Source organism: Zosterops lateralis (assembly GCF_965231275.1).
Source record: "Zosterops lateralis genome assembly, chromosome: 2".
Classification (NCBI taxonomy): Eukaryota; Metazoa; Chordata; class Aves; order Passeriformes; family Zosteropidae; genus Zosterops; species Zosterops lateralis.
This window is the reverse complement of record NC_139763.1, coordinates 107,472,238-107,489,141: the sequence shown is the minus strand read 5'-3', so window position 1 is coordinate 107,489,141 and position 16,904 is coordinate 107,472,238. Positions and strand designations below refer to the sequence as shown.

Here is a 16,904-nt window from a genome sequence, read left to right as displayed (position 1 = left end):
AATATTGTAAAACATTGGAACAAACTGCGTGGGGAAGTAGTGGAGTCACCATCCCTGGAAATGTTTGAAAAACATGGATATGGCTCTTGAGGACACACACTTTGATGGTGGTGCTGGGTTTACAATTGGACTTGATGATCTTGGAGGCTTTTTCCAGCCTTAATGATTCTGATTCTATGATTCTAACCATTGCCACTCAAAACTCTCTGTATTCAGAATAATAAACGAGAAGAGAAGGATCAAGTTGTGAATTTAACAAAGCACAGAGGCCCTGCTGACTGAAAATCAGCAAACTTTATTCATTACAACTCATTTCACTAGGAAAACAAATCTATGGTCATGCCAAATCACCAGATTAGTCCCACAGTCTCTGATTGTTTGGCTTTCTGTCTTGCTCTAGGACTTCTTGGTTTGGAATTTGTCTCCTTGTCAGCAGCATTGCAAAGAGAAGAAAACATTCAGCATTCACAGAGAAATGAACTGAGGGAGCAGGTTATTGTATCTGATCTGAGACCTTTTATTTTACAGCTTCTGGTATCACTGCCAGTTAATGCAGAGCTGAGGTCATGCCTTGCCTGTACTTTCTTTCTGTATCTGCCACTTAGAAACTGTTCTTTCCAAGAGTGATGAGATTCCTGAGTTTGGAGGGATTTGTGGTTGTTTTGTTCCATGTTGGTAGGTTGTGGGGCAAGGTTAGCTGTTGGTTGCCTTTTAGAGACTGAGGTTAACAAGAAATCCTTTAAAAATAAGTTATACAGAGCCAAATTCTGCTCTTGTTTATGCCTTGGCAACTCAACTTCCACACAAGGGTAAAGAACAAGGCAGAGTTTGGTCATAGTTCTTAAACTTTCTTCTTTGCATGTTTTTGGAAATAGGCTTGAAACATGCCTCTGCTTACCTGTAAATCACTGATCAAGAAACACACAGGGAACAAGATAATTCCTGCAGGAAAAACCCAGCCCCACACCCGCCTCTCAGCCCCAGGACTTCTCCTTCAGGGAAGACAAAAAATGTGAAAAGAAAATGGGAAATCCCTTTTGTGCTGTTCTTCCTTAGATATGCACATGTGGGGAGGAGGCTCCATGGCCCTCCACAGGTACAGAGGCAGCTTCTCAGTTGTAGTTATTCTTCCACATATTACAGTGAATGAAGCTATTTTATGTTCAGTTTGTAGAGAGAACCAAAATCAAGCCTTTTATGTAAAACAGGAAGGTGCAGCATACTGAATTAAATCATGGGGTTTGGCCAAGAGTATATTTAGAAATCACACAGGTTTCCAGAAGGTGCTACAGGGCATATTTATGATAAATTGCCTTTGCTGGCAGCCAGCCACCCATTTTCTTTTCTCTTCTCTCCAGAGGTTTTCATAAACAAGAACTCTGAAGCTGGAAGCATTCCCACATCGTTCTGATTTCTGCATTTCTTTTGAGTTTATTTTTGATGAGTTCAGGTGATGATGTTCACTTGGCAATTCATGGATTCCTTTACAGGGTTGTCTATGACTCTTTTGTGAACTAACATGTATTATTGAAAAACATACCTGAGCATTTTTTTATATAGCTTTTCCACCTTGGAAGCCAATAAATGGCTGGTTTGCTTTCACTGTACCAAGCTGGATCCAGCAAGGCGAAGGCCAACAGTCTTTGTTTTTTTCAAAATGTTCTGTCAGTAGCTCTGTAATCACCATTTCTATTCAGTGCTGCTTCATCCCAGATCAGCAAGCTTTAAAACACACAGGTTTTTTTTGTTGACAGAATGTTAAAATGCAGTCCTCTGCACTTTCAGATGGATTTAAAGGCACACTTGACACTGAAGTTAAAATATGGGAAGACCTAAGCTGCTATATTTCCATGATTTTATCTGTTGACAACCATACTCTCTTTTTTCTTTTTTTCTTTTTTTTTATTTGTAATGCTTTTTCCAAACCAGTTACACAACACGATTCTGGCTTCAAGCACCTTTTGTAGCTACCAAACCTCAGTTCATAGAATCACAGAATCATAGAACAGTTTGGGTTGGAAGGGACCTTGAAGACCATCCAGTTCCAAACCCCTGCCATGGGCAGGGACACTTTTCATCAGACCAGGCTGCTCAGAGCTCCATCCAGCCTGGCCTTGAACACTTGAAGAGCTGACTCTGTGTGTGCATCAGCCTCTGGTGGTGCCTGGGGAGGTGGTGTGGCCTTTGGGACAGCCCAAACCAGCTCCACCAGAGCACCCCGGGAGGCAGGAAGTGCCCCACACACGTCATCCCACCACGCAGTGGCTGCACTGAGCTTTCAGCTTGGGATATCCCATGGGATAGATCGTTCAGGCTGGAAGGCACCACCTGGCCCAACCTTCAGCTCAATACAGAGTCAGATTAGGATGCTCAATGCTTTTCCCAGCCAAGCTTCATCCCCCAAGGATGAAGATCCCACCATGTCTCTGGGCACCTGCTTTAGTGCTGAATCACTCTCCATTTGAACAATTTCTTTCCTTGTCAGAGTTTTTTCAGACAAAATTTTCCTTTGCTGCTCATTGTGATTGTTGCCTCTGGTCTTTTGCTGTGCACCCTGTCAGGAGTCTGCCTCCATCTTCCCTGGAATTCTTACCCCCTCAGGAACCTGAAGAAAGCACTTAGAGCTCCCAATGCCCTCAGGCCCCTCCTGTCCAGGCTGAACAAACCTCCTGTGTCTCTTTGTACAGCAGGCTACTGAGAGGAAAGCTTCAATTGTTGACAGATACATAAGTCTTGCCTCTTCTACTGAAACAGTTTTTTTGCCAAGCTAGTGGCAAGGAAGGGACTGTATGCCAGGCTATGTCTTGGCAAGCTGACACATATTCATTTGCCATGGTTACTGCTCAGCTGTGTAAGCACATTTGGTGTTGGCTAAAAGCCCTTCCTGAGCCATGTTAAAAGGTACAGCACACACAGAGGCCAAGGAATGGCAATGTCATTCTATTGAGGGAAAAGATTATTCCAATACTTCAACAAGTCCCCTGATTTTGGTACATTTATCCAGCACTGGCCCTCAGGAAATCTGGCACCATATACTGTTTTATCACAGCTGCCTTGGGCTTACAGGAAGGCTTTAGTGTAGTACTCATGGATGTTCCTGTCTTTACTAAACAAAACTAAGCCTAGGCTAGGATTACTTTCAGTTGTCAGCCTGAAAAGCCATTTTCTATACAAAACAGCAAACTGCCACTTTTTTTTTTCAGCACTGTGTGACACAGCTGCTCTTTAAATGTAAAACTGCACAGTCAGTGAGTTACTGAGCAGCAGGAGAGATGGGACTTCCTCTGTCAGTAAGTAGATTTGGTGCCCACACAGACCTAGAGAGCAGAGATCCCCCAAATCTCTGCTCTCCTGCAGGAGGAGGAATCTGCACCTCACTGTGTTTCAGCACTGAGAGATTGTGAGTGTCGGTCTCTGTTACTCTGAGTGGTTTAAAACAGAACCCAGCAATATTCTGTATGGTACAACCCTCTCCCACAGGCCTTGCAAGTGCCTTAAAACTGTCAGAGCTCCACCAACCTGAACCAAGTGCTCCAGGAACTGCCTTATTTAAGCACAAATGCTGCCCCAGAATGGATGCCAGGGATGGAGAAGAGGGGTCCACGTCACCACACTGTCACCACAGCTTCATACATGGCCTTGGCTAAGGTGGGAGAGATGGGTGAGGGAATCAATAAAGTCTTTTTCACCCATGGCAAATCCACATCCATGTTAATGTTGTCAGTGCAGTGTTCACATTTCCAAACTACTGCCCTTCTGATCAAGGAGTCATATATTACCCGAGTTAGCAGTTCTGCCAAGAAATAACAAGGATACCATGCATTTCAGCAGTGCTTTTCATCAGATCATTCCTACTTACTTTACAAACAGAATTAAGGAAGCCTCACAACATCCCTGTGAGGTAGGTGGAAATTCTTACACCCATTTTACAGGTGGAGAAAACAGGCACTGAGAGGTAAAGTGATTATCACAGCAAGTCAGAAGCAGAGCTGGAAATAAATCTAAGATTATTATCCTAGGTCCACTGCTCTAGACACTAGAGAACACCAACCTCCACGTGCTATTGTAAGCTAAGAGACTACCTTGCTCTTCTACTTTCACCTCCTTTGGTGATTTTGACACTTGCATCTTATGCTCCTTGCAGAGAGCTATGTGATCAGTTAGGAATTTATTGGCACAGGGAGCCAAGGGGGTAAACACACCTTTAAATGATCCAGGCATGGCTCTAATTGTCCAGTGATTTCCCCCTTCCCAAGGAAATAATATTCCCCATTCATCATATATATCTCTATGTTTTGCTAAGTTATTTTTTGAGAATCATACACTGAATCCACAGCTCTGAAGCTGTTAAGCATCTTCACTAGGAATTTCTTGAATAAACGATTACGTTTGTCTCATTGAGAGGGAATAAAGCACATTTAGTGTGCTATCACATCCAGAAATAACAATAATCCTTTGCTCATCGGTATGGCCTTCCATCCAAGGACCTCCCTTTCCATAACTAGCACAACATGTCAGGCCTCACATCATCATCCTAAGGCAGAAAATGATTCCCAATTGCACAGGAAGGAAGGATGACTTGCTGACAGTCCCACAGTGATTTCCATGCAGAGATGAGGCTGAGTGCCAGCAGACTGGACTGTTCCCTGCCCCGTTTGCCGAGCAGCACTGTCCTGATGCCATGGCCCGTGCCTGGTGGCTACAGATTCTCTGCCAGCTGGGCAGAGTACTTGAAAACTGGCTTTAAACAAAAAAAAATAATTAAAATCAAGAGGCAGTTGAGTGGATGCAGGAGGAAAATGCCAGCTTCTCTTTGTGCTGTTGGGGACCCAGAGGAAGAAAGGAGCATTCCTGTGGCAGCTGTGAGAGAACTGCAGTGTCCATGGAGTATACTGCACGTGGTGCATTTTTACTGAGGCTCTCCAGTGGAAAAGGACATAATTAACATGTGGTGATCAAAGACTGCCCTGCCTGACAGCCATGTGGTGAACCACTACTCCTGATGAACAAGCACTCAGCTTTAAGTAGTCCTGTAGTCTAATGAATGTATGAATGTCAGATATCAGGAGTGGAATTGTCAAGTAATTAGAAGTCAACAGGGGTGGGTGTGATTCAACCAGTCCAGTACTTTGGTATCTGGAAGGGTCAGATGCTCTGATGCAGATACCTCGTACTAAACTGTTACAAGATTGTGGTTTTTTCCTGCAGGAAAGTATGTTTCCAACCCCCTTCAGCAAGGGGGCTGGTTGATGCTTAGAATCATTCAAACTCTCTTATCTCTTTCTGTGGAGAAAATAAAATAGATCCCATCTACTGTAAGTGTGGTGATTGTGTTGTTCATCTAAATCTTAGCCCTTCCTTTAGTTCTAGTATCTTGAACTGGGCACAATGGATTCTTCCTGCTGAAAACCATTCTCTTTCCTCAGTTATGATAACAGTTCTCCTATTTCTATATTAAGAGAGTGGATAAACGATAGCCTCCAGGCTCTCTCTCTACATGTGTTGCTTTGTCATATTCCTTCCCAAAACTGAGGAGGGACCTTCCAGTCTTCCTGCACAAGGAAGGACACCCAATAGCCTTTATCTAAGGAATAAAGGTTTTGACCTCAGGTTGCAAATCTTAGGAACATACACAGGCCCAAGAGGAGCAATAGGATGAATAGTGTAAAGGAAAAAAACAAACCAAAGAAGAACAATATGTGGCACCTCTGTGGTGCTGAAAGAATCCCAATGCACCCTAGGGACTTTCTACATATGTACAGCTGATCATCACTCAGCAGCGAGTCCGGCCGCCTTGGCGGCTACATGGCCAGGCAGGGAACTCCACCAGAGGGGTGGGATCAGGAGTGCCAGGACTGACTGTACTGGGGCTGGAGCAGGGCCCAAGCCTGCCCAGGGCTCCCACAGACACCCATTTGCCTTCCCTGGGCTTTGAGTCAGACCTGCTACAATGGGAGGCCGCAGTGGGTCTTTTCTAGCTAATGGCGGGATGAGTTTGATGCATTGTGCCAAAGACCCTTTTTTTCCCTGACCTGGATTAGAGCCTGCCCTGGGAACAATGGGATGGGCTGCAGCCCAGCAAGAAAGAATTTGCTGAGATGGCAGGGTCTGAGGTTTGCAGAGCAGAGCAGAGCAGAGTGCATACCTGCACTTTTTTGGCATGAGGCTCAGTTTGGGGGGACATAGCTGTTAACCTGAAGCTTTTGAACGCATTGCTGCACTGTCCCAGCCAAGAGTTGCTGCTGTAGTCCTAAAATTAGAAATCTATATTAGACATCTAAACATTTGCAAGCACATCATTTTCTGCCTTCTGTAAAAAAAGACTTTTCTGAGTCTCTGAGAGTTCTGTACAGACCTGTTGGCACAAAAGGTCTAAATCATCTTTTGAAAGGCATTGTCTTACTTGAGAGAGACTTTGGCATTTAATGGAGAAGTAGCCCACTGAATGGCTCCCGTCTGTCAAATTAAAAAGAAAGGCTGTCAAAAGACTCTTAGCATATCAGTCTTTTCAAACTTGACCAACCAGTTTTGTATTTAGAGGTCTAAAAAGTCACATAGCTACCTAGACCCCTGGTTTAGGTTCACAGGTGCCTTCAGGACTCTGTACCTGAGATTTGCTGAGTGCCTGGGAGCCTGGAAGCTCCAGGAACTGAACACTTGTCAGGCTCATACCATGAAGGCTTGTATTTGGTTTCATAATCTGGGGGCTGTAGTTGTCCCTTCCTTTCTCAGAAGATTTTTCCCTCTTGCTTGGCTAAACCTAGTTTCAGATCTTTAAGTCACAAGGCTACAAGTAAAAAATGTCACTTGAACTTATTCTTTCCAGTATTCTGAACCAGTCTCAGGGCTGGATGACCCTCTTGGGAACAAATAGTCCATCTCTGGGCATCTGCTAAGTCCTAGCAGAGAGCTACTGTTAACCTTGCCCACTGTCAATGTCACTTGAAGAGAAGAAAAAATTTTGGCCAGGGAAAATATTTTTATATGCATTCACAAAGAAATTTGGAACATTTTTGCCTTTATTTTCTGAATAAAGAAGGGAAGTTGGGCTTAGTATTTTAGTGTGTTGATGCTAAGCATAGAATTCACTTTGTGAATTAAATAACTGCAATTCCATGCCAACAGCAAAGGGGAGATCTGCTCAGTGAGCCATAGGAGGAAACAGAAAACTAGATACAGCTGTTGATCAGTCTTTCCCCTCACTGGCTGAAAGGCAGATCCTCCCCACATTCCTAGGGGAATGTGGAACACAAGGTTTTCAGTAAATCACAGTGGCAACATTTGGGTATCACTGCCATGTTAGGGTTTAAAATACATCAGTTATGTGTACAGTGTAGATATTACTGTAAGGAGTGAGCTGGCATGTGGAAACAGGGAAATACAGGGACATATGGGGCAAATAAGGCACAGTTACCATGGTAGTACCTTTCCAGTTGAGAATCATGAAAGGAAATAATACTCAAGTGGCCGTTTTAGCACTTTGCTTAAAAATATCATTTGATTCTTTCTCTATCTCTCCTTTTCTCTTCAACCTTTTCCTTTCCACGTGCTCCCCGCATCCTGCACCTTCATACAGTCAAATCATCTGACCTGGCCCGGCTGCTGGCTTTACTTAGCCTGCTCAGGGGTCTCATATCAGCGGCAAGTTCGGCAGGTGCTGAAGGCCCTTCCACTTCATCTCTCACCACCTCCTCTTCTGCTTTCTTCGCCCCTGGCTCTTCCTGAGGCCCTGGCTGCTCCTCCTCTCGTTCCTCCTCCTCCTCTGCTCGCATCTTCTCTTCCGGTTCCTTCGCTTGCGCGTACGACGGTAACCTCTCGTCGAATGCCCTGGAGAGATCTTCCAAGGGTCCCATCCCAATCTTCTCCTCAAACTCATTGTAGGCTGATGGAAGGGGGCTGGGCTCAACACCTACTTCCGTGAGAGGGAAATAGTGGGTCACCGGCTTCTCTTCTTCCAGCAGCTTGTAGCCTTTGGCCTTTGGGATGGAGGGGACTGTGATGGCGTGGAGGGGCTTCTCCGGCACCTCTCCAAGCTGCTCCTCTGCCGGTCTCCTCAGAGCCCTCCGGATTCTTTTCATGATCAAGTGACTGATCTCCACCAGGTTGAGGAAGAGGGACACGGAAGCCACCACCAGCATGAACATAATGAAGATGGTCTTCTCCGTGGGCCTGGAGACAAAACAGTCCACAAGATTGGGACAGGGCCACCGCCCACAGCGGTAAAGGGGGAGAATTCGGAAGCCATACAGGAAGTACTGACCTACTATGAATCCCACCTCAAAGAGGGTTTTGAAAATGATGTGGAAGATGTATGTTCTCAGGAGAGTACCTTCCAGGCGAAACTTCTTGGTTCCATCAGGGTTGTTGCCTTTGTTTTGGTTTGGAGCCAGGGGCAGCTTCTCTTCATCCACCTCAGCTTGCTGGCGCCTCTCCGCTTCCTCCCTCTCTTTCCTCTTCTCCTCCATGCGGACATGGTGCACAGCGTGCCCAAAGTACATCAGCGAAGGGGTGGATACAAAAATGATCTGCAGGACCCAGAGCCGGATGTGGGAGATGGGGAAGGCCTCATCGTAGCAGACGTTCTCACAACCAGGTTGCTGGGTGTTGCACACAAAGTCTGACTGCTCGTCTCCCCACACGAGCTCGGCAGCCGTGCCCAGGATCAGGATGCGGAAAATGAAGAGCACCGTGAGCCAAACTCTCCCGATGACAGTGGATTGCTCGTTCACCTGCTCTAAAATGTTCCCCAAGAAACTCCAGTCACCCATTTCTTACAGTCTAAAGGAAGAAAAAACAAAGAGAAAGACCACAAATTATGCTAAATTTTAAAGATTTCAGATTTTCCCACTGATGTCTTTTGCTGCTTTCAATCAGTATTTCCCTAATATGCTTTGAGAAGAGAAAGGCAGTTGCTTCCTTGCTGATTTGCCTGTTCACAATGATTTATTAGCAGAAGAAGGGCTGGGAAGCCAGAGCAAGCTGCCTGCTAAATTCTTCCTTCCATGGCTCTAAATGGGCAATCACTTTTCAGCCAGGGAGTGTATTTATCTCCTTTTGCAGGTGAGAGTCTTCTGTAGGCTCAGTTCTGTGAGTCTGCTTAGATTTTGTACACGTACAAACACTCACCAGCAATACAGTGGAACAGATTTATCAGCAGGCAGCTGCAGTGGTTAGAGCAGAAGGTGAAGCTTTCAAGCACACAAGCACTTCTGCACCAGAACCCCTCCCAGGTCGAACAGATCTCGAATCTGCGTCCATCTTGCACCTAAACAAACCTGAATTCTCTCTGAGTTGCAAACGTCAATTCTACTTCAGCAATCACTCTGTTAGGTAAGAACAGCAATTACACCACCATTACTGTGCTAGTAATGCTGTATAAGCCTAACAACTACTATAGAGATTAGTTTTGCTATGTAGAATATGTTATATGCAGTGTAATTATTTGGTGCTGTTGGGGTTATTCTTTGCATCCCCTCCTGAAGTCGGTTGCCACACTGACAGTGTAACCAACCTGGGGAAAACACCAAGGTCTCTAACTGGGACCTAAAATACTATTTGCTGTCTCTAAAATGTCAGCACCACTATCTCAGGCTAACACAGAGCTGGGAGCCAGCTGCAAATATACTATTGGAAAGCTAAAACAGTCATCCATTTTCAAGCAATACAAGTCAAATAATGCATCTGTCATTACTTTTGCATGATAAGAAATTATTCCTAGGTCAGGGCTTCATTCTGCATATCCTGAATTTCCCACTATATATTTTCAGGCAAGGGAAGATCTATGAATGAGGAAAATAGAGATGAAAGTTGTTTTGTATGGGTTGATTTAACACATCACAGCAGTCTGAAATCTCTGAGGAATGCAGAATATTACAGTGGCCCAGAAAGACTGACTTGTAGAGCATGACAAGTGAAACAGCAAACGTTATTCATAAAATAGCTGTTCACAGGGATCTAGAAGTTCATCTCTTAGATACTATCTCCATCTATAATTCCCTAAGTGCAGACACATACACAAGCACTGGGAAAAGGAAGGTACAGTCAACAGCATGAAAATCTGAATATCTAAACTTCCCTCCTCCTTCAGATACCACTGGGATATATTTGTAAAGCCATATGTTATGACACACCAACGCATACCAGTCTGTTTCAACTACTCTGTGTACGTAGTCACACATAGACAAACATGCAAAATACTGAGAATTCTGTGGCTCAGGGGACTTACACAAATTTTTCAATTAAAAAATAAAATAAATAAATAAATAAATAAATAAATAAAAGGCTTATGATGGCATTTTGCTAAAGCAAGATGGACTCATATTCCATGCCTTCAAACCTCACAGTATTTTTACCCCGGACACCCATGTTAGAAAATGAAGAACAGAACACAGCTCCTTCAGCTTGCACAAACACCTCGCATACATAAGCGGCAAACATATAATTTAATCACCAAGGAAAATTGCCACTTTCTCAGTCATTAAAGTCGTGTAAAGAAGTGTGTTAATGTCAGCGCTTACATTAACAAGTCTAGCAGAAGATTATGCTGTTTACATACATTATCTAAACTGATTTAAACATCCTCTTTCTGCTAATTCACAGAGCAAAGTACACCCGACAGTTTCCAATCACGTGCAACTCTGTAAAAAGCATGACTACACACACAGTACAAGCTTCATTGTCCCCCAGGCACCCCAGTTAACTCCATCCCTTTCTCTCCCTGTGAGTCACACTGATATCTACCATTTGAGTACTTCCACTGCAGCAAGCAAGAGCGACGTTCTAGGTGTGATTAACCTTATCACACGGAAAACTCACTGCACAAGAGAAGGGAAAATGTTTCCTGTCTAACTCCATCACACGTCTCGCTCGCAGCTTGCTACGTTTGGCTAAGCCCTCCCTGAGATCACTTCCAACTGGCCACGTTCTTCACAGCCCTGCCATGCCCATCCCCTCTGTTTTCTGCAAGGGAAGTTGTTCGAGGTTGGGTGGACGATATTGGGTGGACGGATGACGAGTGGTGGCACAACCAGTTCGAAAATGTCTGGGGTTCCACCTGCAAGCAGTCAGCCCCTCCAGCCTCAAAAAAAAGGGGTAAGCGAGATATTTAGGAAGTCACCTTTTTCCCTTTAGGACTCTGCCTAAAGCTCACTCAGAGCCAACAGATTTGTGTCCTGAGCTCCCCTGGGCTGGCTGCAGACCCCCACCCTGCTCTCCCAGATGTCGCGACCTGCGCGCGCTACCGGCGAAAGAGGCCGAATAGGTTAAGGATGTTGAGCAAGCAACTTGCCGCTGCGAGAGGCTCCACCGAAGAAATGTGTCCCCCTCCTCTCTTGGCACTCTGCAGGGAAGAGTGAACTTTTGTCTCTCTTCTTCCCTACCCTAAAAGCCCCAATCTTGTCGCACGACTGAGCAGATATGACTGAATTGGCTCTGATGGTGGGTTTTAGTTGCCCTGCAATATTTAAGCTCCGAGCCAGACGGCTTTATGAAGTGAGTGACAGTCAGTGACGTGGGGAACAATAGGAGGAAAAAAAACAGAGAGAGAGGCAGAGACACAGAGAGGAGAGTCCACTGAACATAAAAAAGCAGAGCGGGGAGAGGAACAGGCAGTGAAAACCTAATACATGTATAAATGGGAGTTTGCTCATTTAAGCAGGGACCAAAGCATCTCTGCCATTCCACTGTGGTTCAGCACAGCTCTGTGTGTGTCCAAACTCTCTGGTCTTTAGGTGTTGTGGTGTGGCAGGTGAAAACTGAATGCCAACATCTCTGGTAGAGGCAGCATTAACTGAATTAATTTGTTACCCTACACCCAGCTCTGACAAGTTGCATTACTGATACTGAAGTACTGGGTTTATATTTGGCATTGTCAGGTACTTTGGTCTGCTCTTTAACATTTTTACCTGGAAAAAGCAGCAGAATGGGAAAACAAGATTATCAGTCAATATTAATCAAAGCTGAGAAAGACCAGTTTTAGAGTCTCAGCTCTCAGTGTCTTAGCTCTGCTTAGTTTTTCCTCCAAATGCATCTTGCATGTGCACATGCATCAAGAATGTCTAAACCAAACTGTTTTGTTAAGGAGCATAGCTGAATTCCAGCAGCACAGCACACAGGAATGCTACCCCAGGCACACTCGTCTACCACCAGCCACCTGCAAAAATGCTGGAGAGGCCACAGAAGAGAGGAATCACAGGCTCAGTAACACATCCACGAGTACAACTAAATGCCCTGAAAGTTTTAATTAAAAGTCAAAGGCTATAACCTTACTCTGAGGTATGTTTTTTGTAGTCTTTCTGGAGGCATTGCTCAGAATGTGTTCTTGGTGCTCAGCTCTGAAGAAAAAGAGGATTACTGGAAGCAAGATTTGTTAAGCAGTGATACAGATGCCAGGCTCACAAAGTGATGAAGCAGCAAGTAGCTCTCCTCTCTCTTTATGCAAACTCAACACTGAATTTAATTTCCCAGAATGGCACTGGGAGACACTCTGTCTCCAGAAATGCTGTCATTTGAATGATATATTGAAACATGAGGGCCACAAATTTTTGTACCTTCAAACCAATGGTTTCAGGCCACTCTTCTGTGTTTCTGGGCATTTGTGTCCATTTAAGTTCAGAGCTTCACCTTAGGAATTGTCTTCCCAGCTTTTAGGCTGATTTGCAGAGCCCCAAAGTCCAAAGCACAACTGAAGGTAGAGATGATGTTTTTCAAACTGGATTTCAAAAGAGCTAAAGCATAAGTGAGAGATGGAAAAGAACTGTATTTTACAAGAAGAACCAGTCTGGAGAAACAAAAGAAAAATCACGCTCAAGTCCATGTAGTTGGACTGAAAGTCATATTCTGAACACCTTAAGAAATCAAACTCTTAAACCAGGAAGCAGCAGCAGAACATTTTTTAGCCCATGCTACAGAAAGCATGGGAACGGCCTTCCTGGAGAGAGGTCACACTGGAGAATTCCCAGGAACATGAAGTGAATAAGAAAAGGCATGGTGGGATCAATGAGAGGAGCGAGGACAGTAAGGAGGAGGAAGGAACACCTTTGTTGTTTTGTTTTGCTGCATACTTCTGAGATAAACTAGTATCAATACAAGAGTGAGTGGTCATCACTGCCACCCTCAACCCCTCTATGGGAAGCAGTAAGAGAGGGAGGACTAAACAGTACCAGAAGCATCCAGCACTTTTAGAGAATGTCTGGAGGCTGGTGCATCACAGAGAGCAGGTGGTTCAGGTGTTAAACTGCCCATTCCTTTTCAGACCAAAACTGTCTTTTTGGAAAACTCAGCTCTAGCTGAATGTGCACGTCCCTTTCTAGGCCTTTTCTCTCTCATATAATGAGCCAAACCCCAAATCTGGTATGTAACTACATGGCTCTAGTCCATTTCTGAATTACGTCCAGCTACTGTCAGAGACCTTTCCCATTAACCTTCTATCTGCCTTTTGCTAACACTATCCAAATATCAAACATTGTCTGACAAGTTGCAGAACAGCTTGCAATATGTAACTGATGCAGAAATTATATTCAAGTCTGTGATTATTGGGTCTGTGTTACCTTCATCCATATGATCATGTTGACTTTCTTTGGTATCACAGAGCCTTTTACATGGGCCCACCCAGTTTGCAGGACACTTGTGGTTTGTGGAAAACCAGAGTCTCTTCATCTGGAGGCTTTTTACAACAGCACCACTGAGCTCTGGGTCAGGTTCTCCAGCTCACTAAGGCCTCCTCCCTCTGAAGAAAAGGGTTTAAATGAAAATGAAGTTGGACAGTGAGGAATTTCTCTTGTACTGGGGCTATGCAGGGAAGTGGTTGTTTGAGATGGGCATGAAGAGGAGAAGGCAGGGCATGAGCAGAGCAAGAAGGAAATTTGATTCACTTAGGCATCAGGGTAGTGCTGGAAGTCAAGGCTAGCTTTGTAGCATGAAAGCAGTGGCTGTGAAAGAAAGGAGTAGAGACGATAAAAGCAAAGGTCGAGAAGACTGGACCTCACATGCAGCATGTGACAATCATTGACTCTGCAAAAGAATTGCAGCACTGACAGTGCCAGACTGAGAAGGGCAAACATTTTCAACCTGTGTAGCTGGCTTGGTATTTATGCTCTCATTAATTTATGCTCTCTCTACAGCAACCTGTAGATGTGCTGAGTACTTTCATCCCCAAAAACCACTGCTAAAAATAGTAGCAGCTAGTGAAGGTAACACTCCACTGTTAACTCACAGTGGCTTTTTCTCGCCTTTGGGACTTTTCTTGCCTTCAAAGAATCATGGGCATCTCCTGCACTTTTAAAATACTATTTTCTTTGGAAAGAAGTTTGCTTCATTGCTGACTTCTCAACCTTTAGCTGCTTTGAGGCTGGTGAGTGAGCTTCTGTCCCTGGCACCACTGAGTCTGTGAAGTCTCCACTGCAACTCAGCCTTTTGCTCAGAGACTGCGAGGTCACTTGGGGAATGCGGGATTTTTTATTCCAAACGGATTTCCAACACAGACATGATGTCAGGGCAAGGCAGGGCCATGCTATTGAACAGCTCTGTTCATGCATGATAGCAGATTGTGCAGTTATATAGAGCACAACCCTGGATAACGATACCCCTCCCTCAAACAAAGTTATCTTCTGGGGATCTGCTTAGCTAGGAAGTGGCACACGCTTCCTGTTCTTCTGCTGAGCACACAAACCCCTCACTCATGGCTGAGGCTGGACACTGGGCACATTCAGCCTCCCTGCAAGAAGCTGGGACCATCACCAAGCTCTCCAGTAACATGTGTCCTTGTCCATCCCAGAGTCAAAGTGATCTATCCTCTGATCACCAGGATCAGCCTCCCAGATTTTATCATCTCTCTGCCACCTACTGGTCTCAGAAATCAGCTAAGTGCAGCCAGCCCTGGACAAATCTTTAGGCAGACCTTACCACGTCCCTGCAAGCCTGGCAAATGTCACTGCCTGCATTTTGAGGGCCAGGCTCCCGGATTTTTCCAGGACTCTCTCCAGGCACTGGTGGATGTGAATTGCTGGGGAACGTATTTTGCTAGGGAGCTGCAAACAAACCATAAAGAAAAGAGAGGAAGGAAGATATAAAGCATCAAGGAGGAAGAAAATTGGGGAAGCATGTAACACAAGGGCAGGAACACGGAAGAGGTGAAGATAGGGCTGGGTTGTGCTGAGCCTCAAGTGGAGGATGAATACTTATGGGAAATGTGTTTTTAATTTAAGGGATGGAACCAAACTAGACAATTAATAAAGATAAGCAGGGCAAAAGTAGAATGTCTTTCAGTATCTGTTAAATGCAGTTCTTCTCTGAAAATTACTGTTCTAGGAGGACCTGGGGAATTACAGGCCACTCAGCCTAACTGTGATACCTAGAGAGATACTGGAACCAATTATGAAACAATCAATTTATAAGCAGCTAAAGGACAATATGCTGATAAGAAACAACCAGCAGGGAATTTTGAAGAACAAATCATGTCAAACCAAGCTAATTTCATTCTTTGACTAACAGGCCTGGTAGATGAGGAGGGAACAGTTGATGTAAAATAATTTAACTTCAGTGGACACTGGAAAATATCTAGATTACAGGCTCCCAGGGCAGCATGCAAAGTCACCATGCAGAGGATACAAAGGTTGAAGTATCATAATCAAGGGTAATTAGCAGGGCTTCACTTTTCCAGCTGGGAGAATTGTGTCTCTGAAGTTCTGCCTCCAGGGCTGCTCAGTATTTCCTTGAGTGTCTTGGATAACAGACTAGAGGACAAAAGGAAGAGGGTGACAGCTGGGCTGGGGGTCAGCAGTCCCTCCTGAAGGCAGAAGGCTGAAGTGATTGGAATCTGAGAGGAATGTGAGACACTGGGGAGCTGGGCTGCCTCTGCAGAGGTGACTGCACCAAGATCCAGCTCAGGAGAAATGGCTGCACAGATACCAGGTGTGCTGCTCCAAACTATTGTGACCACTCCAGCAGAGAGAGCTAGGGTGGGACCCAACATGTGTCTGCTAAGGGAGATCCCCACAGAAGAGGACAAATCTTATTCTGAGGTGCTTTAATGCAGATTTTGTGCATAAGGCAACGGAAGCAATTATTTTGTACATTTACTTGATACTGCTGAGCTCCCAGCAGGAACAGTGTGTCCACTCCCAGGCACTACATTTTACAGGAGATGCAGACAAGTTGGAGAAAGTCCAAAGCAGAACAGCAAAATGATAAGAGAGGTGGAAAAAAACCCCATGACTTACAAGGAATGGATAAAATAATTGAGTTTGTTTTCTCTAGGAAAAGAACAACAGGAGGGGAGGCATGATAACAGTCTTCCAGCACATAAACATTTGTTATAATGGGTGGAGAGACTAAACAGTTGTCCCCTACATTCACCAAAAGTAGAAGAGAAAATAATCAGCTTAATTTGCAATAAAAATGATATAGCTAAACATTAGAAAACACTTTGCAATGGCAAGAATAGCAAAGCACGGCAGCACACTGCTTGGGGAGGCTGTAGAATCACAGGAGGTTTTTATGAAGAGGTAAACAAACATCTGTTAAGGATGATCTTACCTCATAAGCAGGAGAACAAGCAGGGAGAGAGGGAGGCTTTCTGAGGCCTTTGGCTCCATGGTTTTGGGTAGGGCCAAAGACCTGAAGAAATCTCAGAGAAATATTCTCATTTGAAAAAAAAAAATATATTTTAAAAATAGTATATTGCCACCAGTTCTGCAAACCCAGCCTGGGCACTGCAGGTTGTCTACAGCACCCAGTGGAATGCTGGCCTGGGGGGACACAGCTCTGGCTACTCCAGCAAGGAATTGCACTTGAGTTAATGATCTCCTCTGGAGTGGGGCTAATTAGCTGGGGCAATGAGAAGCACGGTGGGGCTGCGCTGCTTCCCACTGCTCACCCCAGGTATCTCCACGCTGTCCAGCGAGGAG

General features: G+C 44.8%; 1 protein-coding gene across 1 annotated transcript in view; it reads right to left on the bottom strand.

Annotated features, from left to right (window-relative positions):
• Positions 1–7,170: 7,170 nt before the first annotated feature.
• Positions 7,171–16,904, bottom strand: part of GJA8 (gap junction protein alpha 8) — a 40,394-nt gene continuing 30,660 nt past the window's right edge. Inside the window, exon 2 of the mRNA XM_083855208.1 lies at positions 7,171–8,778. Coding sequence (XP_083711334.1) covers positions 7,569–8,768 — 1,200 coding nt within the window. The 5' untranslated portion in view covers positions 8,769–8,778 and the 3' untranslated portion in view covers positions 7,171–7,568. The remainder of the gene's footprint in view (positions 8,779–16,904) is intronic.